Source organism: Ascaphus truei, chromosome 7 (assembly GCF_040206685.1).
Source record: "Ascaphus truei isolate aAscTru1 chromosome 7, aAscTru1.hap1, whole genome shotgun sequence".
Lineage (NCBI taxonomy): Eukaryota > Metazoa > Chordata > Amphibia > Anura > Ascaphidae > Ascaphus > Ascaphus truei.
The window spans coordinates 111368385-111393050 of NC_134489.1; the positions used below are offsets into that span (position 1 = coordinate 111368385).

General features: G+C 49.5%; 1 protein-coding gene across 2 annotated transcripts in view; it reads right to left on the minus strand.

Moving 5' to 3' along the window:
- Window positions 1-18546: 18546 nt before the first annotated feature.
- Window positions 18547-24666, minus strand: part of SLC12A8 (solute carrier family 12 member 8) — a 114525-nt gene continuing 108405 nt past the window's right edge. For both annotated transcript variants that reach the window (XM_075609903.1, XM_075609902.1), the window contains exon 14: window positions 18547-20508. In XM_075609903.1, coding sequence (XP_075466018.1) covers window positions 20343-20508 — 166 coding nt within the window. In that variant the 3' untranslated portion in view covers window positions 18547-20342. The remainder of the gene's footprint in view (window positions 20509-24666) is intronic.

Consider the following 24666-nt stretch of genomic DNA (forward strand, 5'->3'; position numbering starts at 1 on the left):
CCCTTGATTAATTGATCATCAGCAAGTGTGACCACCTATATAAAAGCCGAAGTTTTAGCAGTTTGCTGGTCTGGAGCATTCAGGTGTGTGTTAACACAATGCCATAGAGGAAAGACATCAGCAATGAACTTAGAGAAGCAATTGTTGTTGCCCATCAATCTGGGAATGGTTATAAGGCCATTTCCAAACAATTTAAAGTCCATCATTCTACAGTGAGAAAGATTATTCAAAAGTTGAAAACATTCAAGACAGTTGCCAATCTTCCCAGGATTGGACACCCCAGAAAATTCACCCCAAGGTCAGACCGTGCAATGCTCAGAGAAATTGCAAAAAACCCAAGAGTTACATCTCAGACTCTACAGGCCTCAGTTAGCATGTTAAATGTTAAAGTTCATGACAGTACAATTAGAAAAAGACTGAAAGATGGTTTGTTTGGAAGGGTTGCCAGAAGAACGCCTCTTCTCTCTAAAAAGAGCATGGCAGCACGGCTTAGGCTTGCAAAGTTGCATCTGAACAACCCACAAGACTTCTGGAACAATGTCCTTTGGACAGACGAGACCAAAGTGGAGATGTTTGGCCATAATGCACAGCGCCACGTTTGACGAAAACCAAACACAGCATATCAGCACAAACACCTCAAACCAACTGTCAAGCACGGTGGTGGAGGGGTGATGATTTGGGCTTGTTTTTGCAGCCACAGGACCTGGGACCCTTGCAGTCATTGAGTCGACCATGAACTCCTCTGTATACCAAAGTATTCTAGAGTCAAATGTGGGGCCATCTGTCCGACAGCTAAAGCTTGGCCGAAATTGGGTCATGCAACAGGACAATGATCCTAAGCACACCAGCAAATCTACAACAGAATGGCTGAAAAAGAAAAGACTCAAGGTGTTGCAAAGGCCCAGTCAAAGTCCAGACCTCAACCCGATTGAAATGCTGTGGCTGGACCTTAAGAGAGCTGTGCATAAACAAATGCCCACAAACCTCAATGAGCTGAAGCAACGTTGTAAAGAAGAGTGGGACAAAATTCCTCCACAACGATGTGAGAGACTGATAAAGTCATACAGAAAACGATTACTCCAAGTTATTGCTGCTAAAGGTGGTTCTACAAGCTATTGAATCATAAGGTGTACTTAGTTTTTCACACATCGCTTCTCCATTTTGGCTTTATTTTTGTTAAATAAATCATGACAGTGTAATATGTCATGTGTTGTTGTTCAGCTGAGGTTGTATTTACCTAATTTTAAGACCTGCTAAGGAACAGATGATTGTTATTATGTCCTGATATGTAAAACCATAGAATTCACAGAGGGCGTACTTTCTTTTTCACATAACTGTATATATGTCTTTGCTTGGTTCCAGCACCTCAGGAATCAGGGGTTAATATGTTTGCAGTAGAATTGTTGCAAATGTTATGTTGCCGTCCTACCCACCAATCAGGGCCTGGGCATGTAGGCAGCACCTTCCTACCCACCAATCAGGGCCTGGGCATGTAGGCAGCACCTTCCTACCCACCAATCAGGGCCTGGGCATGTAGGCAGCACCTTCCTACCCACCAATCAGGGCCTGGGCATGTAGGCAGCACCTTCCTACCCATCAATCAGGGCCAGGGCATGTAGGCAGCACCTTCCTACCCACCAATCAGGGCCTGGGCATGTAGGCAGCACCTTCCTACCCACCAATCAGGGCCTGGGCATGTAGGCAGCACTTTCCTACCCACCAATCAGGGCCTGGGCATGTAGGCAGCACCTTCCTACCCACCAATCTTTGCCTGGGCATGTAGGCAGCACCTTCCTACCCACCAATCAGGGCCAGGGCATGTAGGCAGCACATACCTACCCACCAATCAGGGCCGGGCATGTAGGCAGCACCTTCCTACCCACCAATCAGGGCCGGGCATGTAGGCAGCACCTTCCTACCCACCAATAAGGGCCTGGGCATGTAGGCAGCACCGTCCTACCCACCAATCAGGGCCGGGCATGTAGGCAGCACCTTCCTACCCACCAATCAGGGCCGGGCATGTAGGCAGCACCTTCCTACCCACCAATCAGGGCCTGGGCATGTAGGCAGCACCTTCCTACCCACCAATCAGGGCCGGGCATGTAGGCAGCACCTTCCTACCCACCAATCAGAGCCTGGGCATGTAGGCAGCACCTTCCTACCCACCAATCAGGGCCTGGGCATGTAGGCAGCACCTTCCTACCCACCAATCAGGGCTGGGCATGTAGGCAGCACCTTCCTACCCACCAATCAGGGCCGGGCATGTAGGCAGCACCTTCCTACCCACCAATCAGGGCTGGGCATGTAGGCAGCACCTTCCTACCCACCAATCAGGGCCTGGGCATGTAGGCAGCTCCTGGCCCTGAGTGTTGCAATATTATGGTTTAAGTGTATAAAAAGGTGGGAGGGAGACCCCTAGCCGACAGGGAGGGAGACCCCTAGCAGACAGGGGGGGAGACCCCTAGCAGACAGGGAGGAAGACCCCTAGCAGACAGGGAGGGAGACCCCTAGCAGACAGGGAGGGAGACCCCTAGCAGACAGGGAGGAAGACCCCTAGCAGACAGGGAGGGAGACCCCTAGCAGACAGGGAGGGAAACCCCTAGCAGACAGGGAGGGAGACCCCTAGCAGACAGGGAGGAAGACCCCTAGCAGACAGGGAGGGAGACCCCTAGCAGACAGGGAGGGAGACCCCTAGCAGACAGGGAGGAAGACCCCTAGCAGACAGGGAGGGAGACCCCTAGCAGACAGGGAGGGAAACCCCTAGCAGACAGGGAGGGAGACCCCTAGCAGACAGGGGGGGGAGACCCCTAGCAGAAAGGGAGGGAGACCACATAGCAGACAGGGAGGGAGACCCCCTAGCAGACAGGGAGGAAGACCCCTAGCAGACAGGGAGGGAGACCCCTAGCAGACAGGGAGGGAGACCCCTAGCAGACAGGGAGGGAGACCCCTAGCAGACAGGGGGAGAGACCCCTAGCAGAAAGGGAGGGAGACCACATAGCAGACAGGGAGGGAGACCCCCTAGCAGACAGGGAGGGAGACCCCTAGCAGACAGATCCTGCAGAGAGTAAGGCCTCGGACATGGTCAAAAAGACCGTGCTGAGGCACGCTGAGTGGAAACATTATCCCTATCAGCGCGGCTTTAGACGGCGCTTCCGCAGGCGTGCGGAGGCGTGTGGAAATGCAGGAAACAGGCAAGTTTAAATGTTGCCGCACATGCTAGCGCAGGGCAGGTAACGTGACTGCCAGAAGCCAATGTCAGTCCGTGACGTCGGCGCCGTGACGTGGCGTGCTAGCCCCGCCTCCCGATCCGCCTCCCGAAAGCCTCCCACCCGGCACAAAAGTGCGCTCGCTGAAGCTCATGCAGGGACAAGAAAAATCTCCTGCCTGAGCAGGAGAGCATGAGCGTCAGCGCTGCCCAGCGCCGCTCCCTGCACCATGTCCCAGCGCTGCTCCCTGCACCATGTCCCAGCGCCGCTCCCTGCACCATGTCCCAGCGCCGCTACCTGCACCATGTCCCAGGCCTTACCGAGGTGTAGCTGTGACAGGGAGAAACTGCAGTGTCCAATCCAGTGCTGGAAAACCAGTCCTGTTGGCACTGGGCAAAGAGAGAACAGGAGAGGGTTTTGGTATAAGAAGCGCCCCATTCTAGACCTCCGATATCCCTGACGAAGTACCTTTGAAGTACGAAACGCGTTGGATAAGAGGGCGCATTCTGATACTACTCGCAGTGTGCCAGTACCCTTTTTCTGTCACCTGGCCCCATCCCCGTTACTGCAATCTATGCCATTTAACTACTGTGGCTGGTTGAGACTGCAGAGTGATCGGCGCCGCTTGATGACGTCATCCGAAGCGCGCTGCAAGCAGACGCCACACGTGCAGACGCACGCCTGAAGCCAGTGACTGAGAGCCTACTCCTACCGCAAACAGCCACGGTTTACACGTGGAGAGACAGCTATATTCCATCGGACTGCTGTATTCATGCTGAGGGGCTGCTGCCCTGTATCACGGCATCCTGAACGAAACGGGAGAGGAGAAGGGGAGCCATCCGGTGATCTTTACCCACCATCTGTTGCTGACTGGTAACATGTCCAAAATATGTACTGCTAGTAACTATTGAATTTGATGTACGTGCAATACTCACCTGTTTTACCACAATATAATTTTATATACTATACTATGAGGTTTTTTGCGCTGTTTCTTTTGTCTCTGTTGGCACTGGGCAAAGAGAGAACAGGGAAATCTCTGCAAGTAGGTCCCTGCGACTAGTTGGGCAGGGTATTCCCTAGTTGGGTATGAGGCAGTTCCGAGCCCCTCTGGACTTCAGGAATCACCAGCCAACTCCGGTGAGGAGTCAGAGGAGGATTAGACGGAGCCGCCTGCAGTGGCGGTGGGCATGCCAGCATATATCCGGCGTGCGCTGGATGACCTAGGCAGCGAGGCCACCGCTGCTGAGTGAGTTGCCCTGCTCCAGCTCCTGACGGCTCATGCACCCACCCGATCATCAGTAGGAAGTCGGAGGTCCCGTGCCAGTCGGGCGCCCCGAATCAAGTATAGCAGCTTTGCCACGTTTTGCGAGGACACGGATGACATTGATGGATATCTGTGGTCCTTTGAGAACTATTGTGACATGTACGACCTACCTGAGGAGGACTGAGTCAAATACCTGGCCCCTCAGCTGCGCGGCAAAGCAGCTGTGGCCCACCGTGAGATGGACCAGGAGGATGCAAAGGACTACCCAGTTGTGAAGGAGGTTCTACTGGCGCGGTATGCTGTTACCGCAGGGACCTACCGGACCCAGTTCAGAGCCCTGAACAAGGGGTCCCAGGACACGCACCTCAAGTTCATGTCCCGGCTAGAGCACCATTCTAAAAGATGGATCGCCGGGTGTGAGGTAACAACCTTTAAGGTACTCCATGACCTGATGGTCAATGCACAGTTCATGCTAAAATGCTTGCCTGAGATACGAGATAGGTTCACCGACCGCAAACCGGCCAGCGCGAGGCAAGCGGTGGCCCTAGCCAATGACTTTGTAGCCGCACGGCCTCATCTCCGGAGGCGGTCCACGGTGCCCCTTAAACCGACAGTACCATTACAGTCTCAACAGCCTGATGTCGCCAGTACCAGCACGAGCTCCTGGCGGCCAGCCGCAGCGCCTAACAGCAACCGGCCGGCTCCTACCGAGTTCGTCCATGAACGGCGATCCTTCAGGTGCAACCAGAGAGAGAAAGATGGTCTGGAGTTAAATGGAGACAGGAGAGGAGACGCTCAGCACCTTGATTAGAGCTGATAGCACTGTAGTGCTGTGGACCAATGCCCCTCACCCTGCTGAGGGGGTGAGGGGGAAAGAGATCTACCCTCACCCAGAGAGTAAATCCTAGAGGTGGGGGTTGGGGTATTGAAGCCCCAAACAGCCCATCCTGCTAGGGTACAGCCTGGAGGAGAGGAGTGGAGGAATAGACCTGTACATTTGGAAGCACTGCTGTACATGAACTGCTGCTGTGTGCTGTATCATTGTTACAAGGACAATAAAGACATTGCTGTTTTATATAAAAAGTGACTGTGTGTGAGATTGGAATCTCTCGCCCTGGGACCAGGGCTTCTCTGGGAGGATTCCAGCCCGTTCCCTAGGTTTTCGCCAGAGATGGAGGTGCTGCACCACCACCACTAAAGATGAAGGCATATACCCCAGAAAAAGACAGAAAAGACACAGCGCACAACGCTCATAGTGTAATAAAAATTATATTGACATGGATATTAAAAGGTGAGTATTAAGCGTACTTCAACAAAGTGTAAAACAAGCAGTTTCGGGAGAATGTTACCCAAACGCCACAGGAAACCGGAGCAGATGTCCTCGCATGGATATGGACATTGGTGCCTCTGGTACACAGTCCTGTTGGGGTAAATAGGAAGCCTTTGAAAGTTCTACTCCCACGACACGAGTTAAACGTGTGCTGCTGTCCCATGCAATGCTAATAGCAAAGCGGAGCTCCACGCCAGCTGGATTCTCTCTCTCCCCTCCGTGCAGAACACTTCCGGGTTGGTGACGTCACCACGGGGAAAATCGCCGATTTTGGCGCCGTTTTCGCTGGGGCTGCTCGCGTGATGGGATAGTTGTTAAAGATCAAACTCTTGACAGCTTTTCCAACGCGTTTCGAAACCCGTAGGTTTCTTCATCAGGGAAACCTACGGGTTTCGAAACGCGTTGGAAAAGCTGTCAAGAGTTTGATCTTTAACAACTATCCCGTCACGCGAGCAGCCCCAGCGAAAACGGCGCCAAAATCGGCGATTTTCCCCGTGGTGACATCACCAACCCGGAAGTGTTCTGCACGGAGGGGAGAGAGAGAATCCAGCTGGCGTGGAGCTCCGCTTTGCTATTAGCATTGCATGGGACAGCAGCACACGTTTAACTCGTGTCGTGGGAGTAGAACTTTCAAAGGCTTCCTATTTACCCCAACAGGACTGTGTACCAGAGGCACCAGTGTCCATATCCATGCGAGGACATCTGCTCCGGTTTCCTGTGGCGTTTGGGTAACATTATCCCGAAACTGCTTGTTTTACACTTTGTTGAAGTATGCTTAATACTCACCTTTTAATATCCATGTCAATATAATTTTTATTACACTATGAGCGTTTTGCGCTGTGTCTTTTCTGTCTTTTTCTGCTAGTTACAGGGGGTCCCTGAGCCCCCCCTCCATCGCAGCTGCAGACACTCTGTTCAAGGTCACGCTATTTATTTTATTACTCATCACGTCACTTATTATAACACTAGTTGCGCACTTTTTCCCTTTTCACTTATATACCCCAGAAGCCTGGTCCTGTCATCCCCCACACCAACGCGGGAGACTCAGGCCCTCCTGTTCCTTACAGGTATGCACCACCATAGTACATGTAGCCAGCTCTCACTACACCCTAGAGGTCCAGTCTGCGACCGGGGGGGGGGGGGGGATGGGTTACACATACAAGATTCAGTCCCACTGAGGATATACATACAAGATTCGGTCCCACTGAGGATATACATACAAGATTCAGTCCCACTGAGGATATACACACAAGATTCGGTCCCACTGAGGATATACATACAAGATTCGGTCCCACTGAGGATATACATACAAGATTGATATACATACAAGAGTCAGTCCCACTGAGGATATAAATACAAGATTCAGTCCCACTGAGGATATACATACAAGATTCAGTCCCACTGAGGATATACATACAAGATTCAGTCCCACTGAGGATATACATACAAGATTCAGTCCCACTGAGGATATACATACAAGATTCGGTCCCACTGAGGATATACATACAAGATTCAGTCCCACTGAGGATATACACACAAGATTCAGTCCCACTGAGGATATACATACAAGATTCAGTCCCACTGAGGATATACATACAAGATTCAGTCCCACTGAGGATATAAATACAAGATTCAGTCCCACTGAGGATATAAATACAAGATTCAGTCCCCACTGAGGATATACATACAAGATTCAGTCCCACTGAGGATATAAATACAAGATTCGGTCCCACTGAGAATATACATACAAGATTCTGTCCCACTGAGGATATAAATACAAGTCAGTCCCACTGAGGATATACATACAAGATTCAGTCCCACTGAGGATATACATACAAGATTCAGTCCCACTGAGGATATACATACAAGATTCAGTCCCACTGAGGACATAAATACAAGAGTCAGTCCCACTGAGGATATACATACAAGAGTCAGTCCCACTGAGGATATACATACAAGATTCAGTCCCACTGAGGATATACATACAAGATTCAGTCCCACTGAGGATATACATACAAGAGTCAGTCCCACTGAGGATATAAATACAAGATTCAGTCCCACTGAGGACATAAATACATGAGTCAGTCCCACTGAGGATATACATACAAGATTCAGTCCTACTGAGGATATACATACAAGATTCAGTCCCACTGAGGACATAAATACAAGTCAGTCCCACTGAGGATATACATACAAGATTCAGTCCCACTGAGGATATACATACAAGATTCAGTCCCACTGAGGATATAAATACAAGATTCAGTCCCACTGAGGATATACATACAAGATTCAGTCCCACTGAGGACATAAATACAAGTCAGTCCCACTGAGGATATACATACAAGAGTCAGTCCCACTGAGGATATACATACAAGATTCAGTCCCACTGAGGACATAAATACAAGATTCAGTCCCACTGAGGACATACATACAAGAGTCAGTCCCACTGAGGATATAAATACAAGATTCAGTCCCACTGAGGATATAAATACAAGAGTCAGTCCCACTGAGGACATAAATACAAGCGTCAGTCCCACTGAGGATATAAATACAAGAGTCAGTCCCACTGAGGATATAAATACAAGAGTCAGTCCCACTGAGGATATACATACAAGATTCAGTCCCACTGAGGATATAAATACAAGATTCAGTCCCATTGAGGATATACATACAAGTCAGTCCCACTGAGGATATACATACAAGATTCAGTCCCACTGAGGATATAAATACAAGAGTCAGTCCCACTGAGGATATAAATACAAGAGTCAGTCCCACTGAGGATATAAATACAAGAGTCAGTCCCACTGAGGATATACATACAAGATTCAGTCCCACTGAGGATATACATACAAGATTCAGTCCCACTGAGGATATACATACAAGATTCAGTCCCACTGAGGACATAAATACAAGTCAGTCCCACTGAGGATATACATACAAGATTCAGTCCCACTGAGGATATAAATACAAGATTCAGTCCCACTGAGGACATAAATACAAGATTCAGTCCCACTGAGGACATAAATACAAGAGTCAGTCCCACTGAGGATATAAATACAAGAGTCAGTCCCACTGAGGATATAAATACAAGATTCAGTCCCACTGAGGATATAAATACAAGATTCAGTCCCACTGAGGATATAAATACAAGAGTCAGTCCCACTGAGGATATAAATACAAGAGTCAGTCCCACTGAGGATATACATACAAGATTCAGTCCCACTGAGGATATAAATACAAGAGTCAGTCCCACTGAGGACATAAATACAAGAGTCAGTCCCACTGAGGATATAAATACAAGAGTCAGTCCCACTGAGGATATACATACAAGATTCAGTCCCACTGAGGATATACATACAAGATTCAGTCCCACTGAGGATATACATACAAGATTCAGTCCCACTGAGGACATAAATACAAGTCAGTCCCACTGAGGATATACATACAAGATTCAGTCCCACTGAGGATATAAATACAAGATTCAGTCCCACTGAGGATATAAATACAAGAGTCAGTCCCACTGAGGATATAAATACAAGAGTCAGTCCCACTGAGGATATACATACAAGATTCAGTCCCACTGAGGATATACATACAAGAGTCAGTCCCACTGAGGATATAAATACAAGATTCAGTCCCACTGAGGATATAAATACAAGATTCAGTCCCACTGAGGATATACATACAAGAGTCAGTCCCACTGAGGATATAAATACAAGATTCAGTCCCACTGAGGATATAAATACAAGATTCAGTCCCACTGAGGATATAAATACAAGAGTCAGTCCCACTGAGGATATAAATACAAGAGTCAGTCCCACTGAGGATATAAATACAAGATTCAGTCCCACTGAGGATATAAATACAAGAGTCAGTCCCACTGAGGACATAAATACAAGAGTCAGTCCCACTGAGGATATAAATACAAGAGTCAGTCCCACTGAGGATATACATACAAGATTCAGTCCCACTGAGGATATACATACAAGATTCAGTCCCACTGAGGATATAAATACAAGATTCAGTCCCACTGAGGATATACATACAAGAGTCAGTCCCACTGAGGATATAAATACAAGATTCAGTCCAACTGAGGATATAAATACAAGATTCAGTCCCACTGAGGACATAAATACAAGATTCAGTCCCACTGAGGATATAAATACAAGAGTCAGTCCCACTGAGGATATAAATACAAGATTCAGTCCCACTGAGGATACAAATACAAGAGTCAGTCCCACTGAGGACATAAATACAATAGTCATTCCCACTGAGGATATAAATACAAGAGTCAGTCCCACTGAGGATATACATACAAGATTCAGTCCCACTGAGGATATACATACAAGATTCAGTCCCACTGAGGATATAAATACAAGATTCAGTCCCACTGAGGATATACATACAAGAGTCAGTCCCACTGAGGATATAAATACAAGAGTCAGTCCCACTGAGGATATAAATACAAGATTCAGTCCCACTGAGGATATACATACAAGATTCAGTCCCACTGAGGATATACATACAAGATTCTGTCCCACTGAGGATATAAATACAAGAGTCAGTCCCACTGATGATATAAATACAAGATTCAGTCCCACTGATGATATACATACAAGAGTCAGTCCCACTGAGGATATAAATACAAGATTCAGTCCCACTGATGATATACATACAAGATTCAGTCCCACTGAGGATATAAATACAAGATTCAGTCCCACTGAGGATATAAATACAAGTGTCAGTCCCACTGAGGATATAAATACAAGAGTCAGTCCCACTGAGGATATAAATACAAGATTCAGTCCCACTGAGGATATAAACACAAGAGTCAGTCCCACTGAGGACATAAATACAAGAGTCAGTCCCACTGAGGATATAAATACAAGAGTCAGTCCCACTGAGGATATACATACAAGATTCAGTCCCACTGAGGATATACATACAAGATTCAGTCCCACTGAGGATATAAATACAAGATTCAGTCCCACTGAGGATATACATACAAGAGTCAGTCCCACTGAGGATATAAATACAAGATTCAGTCCCACTGAGGATATAAATACAAGATTCAGTCCCACTGAGGACATAAATACAAGATTCAGTCCCACTGAGGATATAAATACAAGAGTCAGTCCCACTGAGGATATAAATACAAGATTCAGTCCCACTGAGGACATACATACAAGATTCAGTCCCACTGAGGACATAAATACAAGAGTCAGTCCCACTGAGGATATAAATACAAGAGTCAGTCCCACTGAGGATATACATACAAGATTCAGTCCCACTGAGGATATACATACAAGATTCAGTCCCACTGAGGATATAAATACAAGATTCAGTCCCACTGAGGATATACATACAAGAGTCAGTCCCACTGAGGATATAAATACAAGAGTCAGTCCCACTGAGGATATAAATACAAGATTCAGTCCCACTGAGGATATACATACAAGATTCAGTCCCACTGAGGATATACATACAAGATTCTGTCCCACTGAGGATATACATACAAGAGTCAGTCCCACTGAGGATATAAATACAAGATTCAGTCCCACTGATGATATACATACAAGAGTCAGTCCCACTGAGGATATACATACAAGATTCTGTCCCACTGAGGATATAAATACAAGAGTCAGTCCCACTGAGGATATACATACAAGATTCAGTCCCACTGAGGATATAAATACAAGATTCAGTCCCACTGAGGATATAAATACAAGAGTCAGTCCCACTGAGGATATACATACAAGATTCTGTCCCACTGAGGATATAAATACAAGAGTCAGTCCCACTGAGGATATAAATACAAGATTCAGTCCCACTGAGGATATAAATACAAGATTCAGTCCCACTGAGGATACAAATACAAGAGTCAGTCCCACTGAGGACATAAAAACAATAGTCATTCCCACTGAGGATATAAATACAAGAGTCAGTCCCTCTGAGGATATACATACAAGATTCAGTCCCACTGAGGATATACATACAAGATTCAGTCCCACTGAGGATATACATACAAGATTCAGTCCCACTGAGGATATACATACAAGATTCAGTCCCACTGAGGATATACATACAAGAGTCAGTCCCACTGAGGATATAAATACAAGATTCAGTCCCACTGAGGATATACATACAAGATTCAGTCCCACTGAGGATATAAATACAAGATTCAGTCCCACTGATGATATACATACAAGATTCAGTCCCACTGAGGATATACATACAAGATTCGGTCCCACTGAGGATATACATACAAGATTCGGTCCCACTGAGGATATAAATACAAGATTCAGTCCCACTGAGGATATAAATACAAGATTCAGTCCCACTGAGGACATACATACAAGATTCAGTCCCCCTGATGATATACATACAAGATTCAGTCCCACTGAGGATATACATACAAGATTCAGTCCCACTGAGGATATACACACAAGATTCAGTCCCACTGAGGATATACACACAAGAGTCAGTCCCACTGAGGATATACATACAAGAGTCAGTCCCACTGAGGATATAAACACAAGATTCAGTCCCACTGAGGATATACATACAAGATTCAGTCCCACTGAGGATATACATACAAGATTCAGTCCCACTGAGGATATACATACAAGATTCAGTCCCACTGAGGATATAAATACAAGATTCAGTCCCACTGAGGATATACATACAAGAGTCAGTCCCACTGAGGATATACATACAAGATTCAGTCCCACTGAGGATATAAATACAAGATTCAGTCCCACTGATGATATACATACAAGAGTCAGTCCCACTGAGGATATAAATACAAGATTCAGTCCCACTGAGGATATAAATACAAGATTCAGTCCCACTGAGGATATACATACAAGATTCGGTCCCACTGAGGATATACATACAAGATTCAGTCCCACTGAGGATATACATACAAGAGTCAGTCCCACTGAGGATATACATACAAGATTCAGTCCCACTGAGGATATACATACAAGATTTAGTCCCACTGAGGATATAAATACAAGATTCGGTCCCACTGATGATATACATACAAGAGTCAGTCCCACTGAGGATATAAATACAAGATTCGGTCCCACTGATGATATACATACAAGATTCAGTCCCACTGAGGATATACATACAAGATTCGGTCCCACTGAGGATATACATACAAGATTCGGTCCCACTGAGGATATAAATACAAGATTCAGTCCCACTGAGGATATAAATACAAGATTCAGTCCCACTGAGGATATAAATACAAGATTCAGTCCCACTGATGATATACATACAAGATTCAGTCCCACTGAGGATATACATACAAGATTCAGTCCCACTGAGGATATACATACAAGATTCAGTCCCACTGAGGATATACATACAAGATTCAGTCCCACTGAGGATATACTGCTGCGGCACAGTTTATTCGAGCATTTGCCCGTTCTGTGCCGCAGCAGTAGCCTGGCGCGCGCCCGAGTGTGACGGGCGCGCGCCGAAGCAGCGGAAGAGCGCCCTCCGATCGGGGCGCTCTCCCTACCGCTGCCGGGTCCGCCGGGTCCCCCGGAACCCCCTGCCGCTGTCCCGCGATCGCGGGACACCAGGGCTCCCTCGGGGAGCCCCTGGACACGCGTGCAGGGGGCGCACGCTCCCGATGACGCGTGACCGCGCGTCTATGACGCGCGGCACGCCGAGGGGCGGCCACTAGCAAGCCGGGAGATTTCCCGGCTTGCGGTACCGACCACACTTCAATAAAGTGTGTCGGTAGTGTACACACAAGAGTCAGTCCCACTGAGGATATACATACAAGATTCAGTCCCACTGAGGATATACACACAAGAGTCAGTCCCACTGAGGATATACATACAAGAGTCAGTCCCACTGAGGATATAAATACAAGATTCAGTCCCACTGAGGATATACATACAAGAGTCATCCCACTGAGGATATAAATACAAGATTCAGTCCCACTGAGGATATACATACAAGATTCAGTCCCACTGAGGATATACATACAAGATTCAGTCCCACTGAGGATATAAATACAAGATTCAGTCCCACTGATGATATACATACAAGAGTCAGTCCCACTGAGGATATAAATACAAGATTCAGTCCCACTGAGGATATAAATACAAGATTCAGTCCCACTGAGGATATAAATACAAGATTCAGTCCCACTGAGGATATACATAAAATATTTTCCTTTGTGGCAGAGCAGTGACGCTGGGGCCTCTTAGCATGAAGGAATCTGGGGATCTTCTCGGTCTCCCAGCGGCAAAATGGGTGAAAATAAACTGCACCAAATGTATCGCGGAAAAACATCTCGGTTACAATCAGTGGTAACTTTCTTTTTTTGTGCAATATTTGTCCCCGTGTTGGTTTGCGCCACATGACGGTTTGTGGGGTTTGCGCCGCAGGTGATTGCAGGAAATATTACAATGTATTTACTTCCTATTCTGCATCACACGCGTCACACTCACAACCTTCATGTTTCATCCATTTGATGCTTGTTCGTCAGGATGTATTCCTTAGCGAATTGAGGGACCTCCAACCTTCCAAGGGCCCCCGACCTTCCAAGGGCCCCCAACTTTCCAACGGCTGCCCAACCTTCCAAGGGCCCCCAACCTTCCAATAGTCCCCGACCTTCCGAGGACCCCCGACCTTCCGAGGGAACCCCGATCTTCTGAGGGCTCCTGACCTTCCGTGGGCCCCCCGACCTTCGGAGGGCCCCCAACTTCCAAGGGCCCCCCGACCTTTCAGAGACTCAACAAATACTATGGCCCAAAATGTAATTTTACCTTTGTAGTTCTAACTAAATTTAAAACCAGAGACAGAACATAAAACACAGACAGAGCTCAGTACACATCCAGTGAAACTCATACACGGTACAGTGCCTAAATATACATGTATTGATATCTATTAAATAAAATGGTCTTTTAGTTTAACATTTTGGCCAAATTGTTGTAAGCCCCTGAGCCACTGCACGGCAGACCACATCTCAAGGGTCCCTAACACTAATATAAATTCTTAATAACCTGTGCATTACCAGGAAGAATGATTTATAATAAATCTGTAAAAATTAGTTGCATAGTTCTAAGTCTGATTGAAGCTTTTATTAACCTGTACATTACCAGGAAACGCACTCTCTATTAGATTTGTCACAATCAAACTGCAAGCAAGCAAGTTCCCCTGAGAGTGGGAGATGCCATGGAGTGAGCTTTTAACCATTTAAATGTGGGAGGGGGTGAGCTTAAATTAGGTAGGAGGTTGCCACCCTCCAATCAGCTAAGACTAACTGAACAAGAATTGTAAAACATACCGGACACCTTCAAGCTCATATTGAACCCCCAAAATACCCACAACATATATATAAGCGTATAAGTGTCACAGATGAGTGCTACTGAGCATGGCAATATATATTTAAAACCAGAGACAGAACATAAAACACAGACAGAGCTCAGTGCACATCCCGTGAAACTCATACACGGTACAGTGCCTAAATATATATGTATAGATATTTATTAAATAAAATGGTCTTTTGGTTTAACATTTTGGCCAAATTGTTGTAAGCCCCTGAGCCACTACACGGCAGACCACATCTCAAGGGTCCCTAACACTAATATAAATTCTTAATAACCTGTGCATTACCAGGAAGAATGATTTATAATAAATCTGTAAAAATTAGTTGCATAGTTCTAAGTCTGACTGAAGCTTTTATTAACCTGTACATTACCAGGAAAAGCACTCTGTATTAGATTTGTCACAATCCACTCTCAGGGGAACTTGCTTGCTTGCAGTTTGATTGTGCCAAATGTGTACTCAGCCCTTCACAAAGAATACAGTACAGGGAATTATAATAATACAATAAGTGCAGCAAAGTCAGACAATAGGAAAGGAAATCCCTGCCCCGGAGAGCTTACAATCTAAGAGGTTTGATGGGGAACTTACATAGACAGTAGGTGAGGGAATAAGTGCTGTAGATGACAGTGCTTGGTCACAATGGGTGGTAGGAGTTACTGTGGGTGTGGGACAGTAACCATGAGTGCAGGCTGTTGGGATGCTTAACTTGTGGGGTGAGTTTTTAAGGTTAGTCAGTATTAAAATGAGAAGTGTCACACAATTTACAGGGGGAAGAGATGACAGGGAGGCATGAGTGAGATCAGGTGTGTATGTCTGGGTTCAGGCTTAGGGGAGATCCCCAGCAGCAGGAAGGAGTAGACACAGGGTGTGAATAGAGGATTTGTGTGGGTGTTTTTTTATTGAGAGGTAAAGAAGTTGTTGGGAGCGAGGTGTGTAAATAATGGTGCAGTGAGGAAGTTGGAGAGAACAGAGACATTCACAAAGGAGTGAGGAAACAGTAACCAGAAAAAGCAGTAGGGAGGGCATAGTGAGATGCAGGAGGAGAGATTCCCAGGTACTGGAAGATAGGAAGAGTACAAAAAGTCACAGCTTTTAGAAAGTTCGCACAGTTGCAAAGTTGTTGTGCAGAGTCCAGGTCTTCGTCCAATCTTCAGCTCCAAAATTAACTCTGCCAGTCACTTTAAATGTGACACTTAAGATAGGACACACAGCCAAATGGCTCACAGCCAAGACAGTCTGTCTTAAATACTCTGAACACGTGCAATTGAATAACAATGAAGGGAGGGGTCTGCCTAATCTACTCACAGAAACATACCAAATAGTTAAACATTTTACAGCAGGACACGTACAGCGTGGCACACACGTACAGAGTGGCACACACGTACAGCGTGGCACACTACTACGGCATGATAAACTGGAGTGAACATTTTCTAAGATAATAATTGCTTTAGGAATTTTCCTATCAGTGATTTGCCACAAACGGCGAATATGAAAGATCTTTCCCAGAGTTGAAAGTTATTAAGAACGGTTCCACGGATTGCACGCTCTTTCCTTCCACGGATTGCACGCTCTTTTCTTCCACGGATTGCACGCTCTGTCCTTCCACGGATTGCACGCTCTTTCCTTCCACGGATTGCACGCTCTGTCCTTCCACGGATTGCACGCTCTTTCCTTCCACGGATTGCACGCTCTGTCCTTCCACGGATTGCACGCTCTTTCCTCAATGACAATCGAATCAGAGATACTTAATAAAATCGCATTTGATGATGTTGTTTGTGACTTTGCAAATAAAAAAAAGCAGAAACAGACACACGCAGATAAATAAGATGTTTGTGCTTGTAGTAATATTTAAAGAAAAGTTTGGGATGTTGTTCAATAAAAACACAATGTTTTTGTATTTAAATGTGACCGTCGGGATGGGACCCCCAATTTACACTTCGCCCAGGGCCCGAATATTCTGCACACACAGGCCCTCGCCGGGGACGGAGTATGTTACGAATTGTGTGAAAGGTCTTTTCCTGACATTCTGGGTGGGGATTCGTTATGCTGCAATTATCCTGGGTAGGGAACAAAACAATCAGAGTAATGGCGGCACAGGCGTGTACTGTAACATGCTCAGGAGTGCTGTGCAGGTGTGTAACACGCTCAGGAGTGCTGTGCAGGTGTGTAACATGCTGAGGAGTGCTGTGCGGGTGTGTAACATGCTCAGGAGTGCTGTGCGGGTGTGTAACATGCTGAGGAGTGCTGTGCAGGTGTGTAACATGCTGAGGAGTGCGGTGCGGGTGTGTAACATGCTCAGGAGTGCTGTGCAGGCGTGTAACATGCTGAGGAGTGCTGTGCGGGTGTGTAACACGCTCAGGAGTGCTGTGCAGGTGTGTAACATGCTGAGGAGTGCTGTGCGGGTGTGTAACATGCTGAGGAGTGCTGTGCGGGTGTGTAACACGCTCAGGATTGCTGTGCAGGTGTGTAACATGCTGAGGAGTGCTGTGCAGGTGTGTAACATGCTGAGGAGTGCTGTGCAGGTGTGTAACATGCTGATGAGTGCTGTGCAGGTGTGTAACATGCTGAGTGCTGTGCAGGTGTGTAACATGCTGAGGAGTGCTGTGCAGGTGTGTAACATGCTGAGGAGTGCTGTGCGGGTGTGTAACACGCTCAGGAGTGCTGTGCAGGTGTGTAACATGCTGAGGAGTGCTGTGTGGGTGTGTAACATGCTCAGGAGTGGTGCATAGGCATGTAACATGCTCAGGAGTGCTGTGCAGATGTGTAACACACCCAGGAGTTCTGTGCAGGCATGTAACACGCTCAGGAGTGCTGCACGGGCATGTAACACACTCAAGAGTGCTGCACGGGCATGTAACACACTCAAGAGTGCTGCACGGGAATGTAACACACTGAGGAGTGCTGCACAGGCGTGTAACACGCTCAGGAGTGCTGTGCAGGTGTGTAACACACTCAGGGGTGCTGCGCAGGCGTGTAACACGTAAGTGACACTTTGAAAGGTTGTAATATATCAACTACTTGTTGGACCAATAAAAGGTATCACCCCCCCTCTCCCTCCTCTGTTACTACATTGAAGAAAGGACCAGCCCTGCTCTTCACCCTTCTCTGCTATATGGCTCAGTGAGTAACGACACTGACTGGCACGGAGTGTGAAGCAGGGGAAACTGGTTCAATTCCCGGTGTCGGCTCCTTGTGACCTGGGCAAGTCACTTTATCTCCCTGTGCCTCAAGCACCAAAAACATAGGATTGTAAGCTCACAGGGCAGGGACTTGTGCCCGCAAAATGTCTCTGTAACGCGCTACGTAAAACTAGCAGCGCTATAGAAGAACATGCTATTATTATTATTATTAGGATTCGCTGTATAACGTTTGCAATTAACTATATGCACGGATCGGATTACCAGTAAAATGTGTGTATTTTTGTATTTACTTGTAGACACACGTACACACAATAGAAATGATTTTCAATTCCCACTCACGATAGGATCAATCTTCCAGCTACTTTCATTACTTGAAGATTCAGAGCTACAAACACTGGCACAATAGCCAGGTACTCCTGGTATTAGCAGGTACAGGACACAACCATGGCGTATAACACCTGCTACATAGATACAGGACACAACCATGGCGTATAACACCTGCTACATAGATACAGGACACAGCCATGGCGTATAACACCTGCTACATAGATACAGGACACAGCCATGGCGTATAACACCTGCTACATAGATACAGGACACAACCATGGTGTATAACACCTGCTACATAGATACAGGACACAGCCATGGCGTATAACACCTGCTACATAGATACAGGACACAGCCATGGCGTATAACACCTGCTACATAGATACAGGACACAGCCATGGCGTATAACACCTGCTACATACAGGTGGGGGGAATGCTTTTCTCGGGAATCTCCTATTTGCATTGACAGTTTGCATCCGATCACTCACAGTCTGTGCACAAAGCTCTGAAATGTTCTGTATTCTTCCAACTATCACTAAATTGTATCAACAATCACAAAGTTACAATGTAGTTACACACATGTTACGTGATCTCGGCAATTGCATGTGGGTTAAAGCCCCATTACTATGGGTCAGTGATGCTCCAGGCTCCTCTGGCGCGGGGAGGGGTGATGTAGCATAGAGGAGCTCCGAGCAGCTTCGTGACTTCACCAAGGGGCAAACACGGAATAACTCCAAAAGTGTATGCAGCGGGTGTGCAAATCCCTCGTATCTCACCCAGCAGTGGCTCCTATTTGGAGGAGGTGTGAGTGGATTGTTGAGACGGTTGCACAGATATGAGCACGGCCCTGCCACGATTCCAACCCAGAGGAGGCTGCACCAGTGGAATATAATGTGTACCGCACTATGGATCATAAAGTTGCTGTATAAACACACAGGCATTTCAATGTATATGGTCAGGACCCGCCCCCTGAAGATTTGGATGCTGCGCTATAAAGCGGTACCATGTATAACTGCAAACGTACAACTATTTAGTGCGGCGGTTCCCCTCCTTTATTACACTGGGCTCCCCCTGCTAGGAAATATGTGTTCCCCCAGCCCCGAATGAATCAGTCTTATTGCCGACTCCTCAGACTAGCGCTAACACTGTGTGACCTTCTCAGGCCGCGGGCGTTCTCCTTTCCGTCCCAAACAAGCAGAGAGACACAAAAGTCCAAGGTCACAGCATCAAAACCCCAAGTAACCCGGAGGAGACTGAATGTACGAGGGATTCAGCGCGGCTGCTCCAGGAAAGCGGCAGGAAATGAAAGACATTATGGGACTGAATAAAATGGGATTGTGCCAAAATCAGCGCCAGTGCCAAATCAGCGCCAGTGCCAAATCGGCAACAGTGCCAAATCGGCGCCAGTGCCAAATCGGCGCCAGTGCCAAATCGGCAACAGTGCCAAATCGGCGCCAGTGCCAAATCGGCGCCAGTGCCAAATCAGCACCAGTGCCAAATCGGCGCCAGTGCACGCAACTTCCCACCGACTTGGGTAATGCCAAACCAGCCCTCTCCCACTTCGGAACAGGCCCCAATGTTTCACAGTACATTGCTGCAGTCTTAACCCTTTGACAGCCAGAGTTCCCTGGCACACACTCCTCAGGCACTGACGGTGTTAACGTGGCACTTTGTGCAGGAATCCGTGGCTCGAGCGCTCCTGGGAGCCACTTCTCCAATTCTTAGTTAAACTGGTTGACAAACTCGCCCCTTCTGACGACAGAGGAGCGATGGTGCCGTCCGCGGGACGCGAAGTCTGCGTTCTCCTCTGTCAACTGTGTGGTCTCCATGCCGACGGTGGCAAAGGAAGGTGTCACGACAAACTGTCCCGGGGGGGAAGGGCTCCTCCTGCAGGGGGAGACACAGAGCTGTAACCAAAGTGCCACCTCCTGACCATTCAAACATCACACGACAAGGTGTTACATGGTGAGCGCTTTCACTGTGTGGCAGCTCCCGTGTGTGAAGCTAAGTGGCACAAAATAAAACATTAACAGTGACACATACGGGGGGAAATCGTTCATGCCAATAAGTACATTGAAATATGTTCGCCGTGGGAATAATCCTTTGCAGACGGATGTCTGACTGTCTGCTGTTCCACACAAGGGGACAAATCGTGTGTTTCACAGCGATTCTCTTTTGTAGGAATCGCATTAATTAATAAAATCTGGGAAATACTTAGCGCCTTATCCATAACTCACCATAACGTGCCGTGTCACTAGCGAATGTTTAAAGGATTTATGTCAATATCGTTTTTCTTTTCTCTTTCAGGTGTTGTTTCTCCAGTTTAATTGTAAGATTCAATAACCTTTAAGTTAAAAAAAGGCTCAGGCGGTGAGCCGGGAGAATGTCAGAGGCGCTGCCGGGAGAATGTCAGAGGCGCTGCCGGGAGAATGTCGGAGGCGCTGCCGGGAGAATGTCAGAGGCGCTGCCGGGAGAATGTCAGAGGCGCTGCCGGGAGAATGTCAGAGGCGCTGCCGGGAGAATCTCAGAGGCGCTGCCGGGAGAATGTCAGAGGCGCTGCCGGGAGAATGTCAGAGGCGCTGCCGGGAGAATGTCAGAGGCGCTGCCGGGAGAATGTCAGAGGCGCTGCCGGGAGAATGTCAGAAGCGCTGCCGGGAGAATGTCAGAAGCGCTGCCGGGAGGATGTCAGAGGCGCTGCCGGGAGAATGTCAGAGGCGCTGCCGGGAGAATCTCAGAGGCGCTGCCGGGAGAATGTCAGAGGCGCTGCCGGGAGAATGTCAGAGGCGCTGCCGGGAGAATGTCAGAGGCGTTGAGCCGGGAGAATGTCAGAGGCGCTGCCGGGAGAATGTCAGAGGCGCTGCCGGGAGAATGTCAGAGGCGCTGCCGGGAGAATGTCAGAGGCGCTGCCGGGAGAATGTCAGAGGCGCTGCCGGGAGAATGTCAGAGGCGCTGCCGGGAGAATTTCAGAGGCGCTGCCGGGAGAATGTCAGAGGCGCTGCCGGGAGAATGTCAGAGGCGCTGCCGGGAGAATTTCAGAGGCGCTGCCGGGAGAATGTCAGAGGCGCTGCCGGGAGAATGTCAGAGGCGCTGCCGGGAGAATGTCAGAGACGTTGAGCCGGGAGAATGTCAGAGGCGCTGCCGGGAGAATTTCAGAGGCGCTGCCTGGAGAATGTCAGAGGCGTTGAGCCGGGAGAATGTCAGAGGCGCTGCCGGGAGAATGTCAGAGGCGCTGCCGGGAGAATGTCAGAGGCGCTGCCGGGAGAATGTCAGAGGCGCTGCCGGGAGAATGTCAGAGGCGCTGCCGGGAGAATTTCAGAGGCGCTGCCGGGAGAATGTCAGAGGCGTTGAGCCGGGAGAATGTCAGAGGCGCTGCCGGGAGAATTTCAGAGGCGCTGCCGGGAGAATGTCAGAGGCGCTGCCGGGAGAATGTCAGAGGCGCTGCCGGGAGGATGTCAGAGGCGCTGCCGGGAGAATGTCAGAGGCGCTGCCGGGAGAATGTCAGAGGCGCTGCCGGGAGAATGTCAGAGGCGTTGAGCCGGGAGAATGTCAGAGGCGCTGCCGGGAGAATTTCAGAGGCGCTGCCGGGAGAATGTCAGAGGCGCTGCCGGGAGAATGTCAGAGGCGCTGCCGGGAGAATTTCAGAGGCGCTGCCGGGAGAATGTCAGAGGCGCTGCCGGGAGAATGTCAGAGGCGCTGCCGGGAGAATGTCAGAGGCGCTGCCGGGAGAATTTCAGAGGCGCTGCCGGGAGAATGTCAGAGGCGCTGCCGGGAGAATGTCAGAGGCGTTGAGCCGGGAGAATGTCAGAGGCGCTGCCGGGAGAATGTCAGAGGCGTTGAGCCGGGAGAATGTCAGAGGCGCTGCCGGGAGAATTTCAGAGGCGCTGCCGGGAGAATGTCAGAGGCGCTGCCGGGAGAATGTCAGAGGCGCTGCCGGGAGAATGTCAGGGGCGCTGCCGGGAGAATGTCAGAGTCGCTGCCGGGAGAATGTCAGAAGCGCTGCCGGGAGAATTTCGGAGGCACTGCTGGGAGAATTTCGGAGGCGCTGCTGGGAGAATGTCAGAGGCGCTGCTGGGAGAATTTCGGAGGCGCTGCCGGGAGAATCTCAGAGGCGCTGCTGGGAGAATGTCAGAGGCGCTGCTGGGAGAATTTCGGAGGCGCTGCCGGGAGAATGTCAGAGGCGCTGCTGGGAGAATTTCGGAGGCGCTGCCGGGAGAATGTCAGAGGCGCTGCCGGGAGAATGTCAGAGGCGCTGCCGGGAGAATGTCAGAGGCGCTGCCGGGAGAATGTCAGAGGCGCTGCCGGGAGAATGTCAGAGGCGCTGCCGGGAGAATGTCAGAGGCGCTGCTGGGAGAATTTCGGAGGCGCTGCCGGGAGAATGTCAGAGGCGCTGCCGGGAGAAAGTCAGAGGCGCTGCCGGGAGAATGTCAGAGGCGCTGCTGGGAGAATGTCGGAGGCGCTGCCGGGAGAATCTCAGAGGCGCTGCCGGGAGAATGTCAGAGGCGCTGCCGGGAGAATGTCAGAGGCGCTGCTGGGAGAATGTCAGAGGCGCTGCTAGGAGAATGTCAGAGGCGCTGCCGGGAGAATGTCAGAGGCGCTGCTGGGAGAATGTCAGAGGCGCTGCCGGGAGAATGTCAGAGGCGCTGCTGGGAGAATGTCAGAGGCGCTGCCGGGAGAATGTCAGAGGCGCTGCTGGGAGAATCTCAGAGGCGTTGAGCCGGGAGAATGTCAGAGGCGCTGCCGGGAGAATTTCAGAGGCGCTGCCGGGAGAATGTCAGAGGCGCTGCCGGGAGAATGTCAGAGGCGCTGCCGGGAGGATGTCAGAGGCGCTGCCGGGAGAATGTCAGAGGCGCTGCCGGGAGAATGTCAGAGGCGCTGCCGGGAGAATGTCAGAGGCGTTGAGCCGGGAGAATGTCAGAGGCGCTGCCGGGAGAATTTCAGAGGCGCTGCCGGGAGAATGTCAGAGGCGCTGCCGGGAGAATGTCAGAGGCGCTGCCGGGAGAATTTCAGAGGCGCTGCCGGGAGAATGTCAGAGGCGCTGCCGGGAGAATGTCAGAGGCGTTGAGCCGGGAGAATGTCAGAGGCGCTGCCGGGAGAATGTCAGAGGCGTTGAGCCGGGAGAATGTCAGAGGCGCTGCCGGGAGAATTTCAGAGGCGCTGCCGGGAGAATGTCAGAGGCGCTGCCGGGAGAATGTCAGAGGCGCTGCCGGGAGAATGTCAGGGGCGCTGCCGGGAGAATGTCAGAGTCGCTGCCGGGAGAATGTCAGAAGCGCTGCCGGGAGAATTTCGGAGGCACTGCTGGGAGAATTTCGGAGGCGCTGCTGGGAGAATGTCAGAGGCGCTGCTGGGAGAATTTCGGAGGCGCTGCCGGGAGAATCTCAGAGGCGCTGCTGGGAGAATGTCAGAGGCGCTGCTGGGAGAATTTCGGAGGCGCTGCCGGGAGAATGTCAGAGGCGCTGCTGGGAGAATTTCGGAGGCGCTGCCGGGAGAATGTCAGAGGCGCTGCCGGGAGAATGTCAGAGACGCTGCCGGGAGAATGTCAGAGGCGCTGCCGGGAGAATGTCAGAGGCGCTGCCGGGAGAATGTCAGAGGCGCTGCCGGGAGAATGTCAGAGGCGCTGCCGGGAGAATGTCAGAGGCGCTGCTGGGAGAATTTCGGAGGCGCTGCTGGGAGAATGTCAGAGGCGCTGCCGGGAGAATGTCAGAGGCGCTGCTGGGAGAATGTCGGAGGCGCTGCCGGGAGAATCTCAGAGGCGCTGCCGGGAGAATGTCAGAGGCGCTGCCGGGAGAATGTCAGAGGCGCTGCTGGGAGAATGTCAGAGGCGCTGCTGGGAGAATGTCAGAGGCGCTGCCGGGAGAATGTCAGAGGCGCTGCTGGGAGAATGTCAGAGGCGCTGCCGGGAGAATGTCAGAGGCGCTGCTGGGAGAATGTCAGAGGCGCTGCCGGGAGAATGTCAGAGGCGCTGCTGGGAGAATCTCAGAGGCGCTGCCGGGAGAATGTCAGAGGCGCTGCTGGGAGAATGTCGGAGGCGCTGCTGGGAGAATCTCA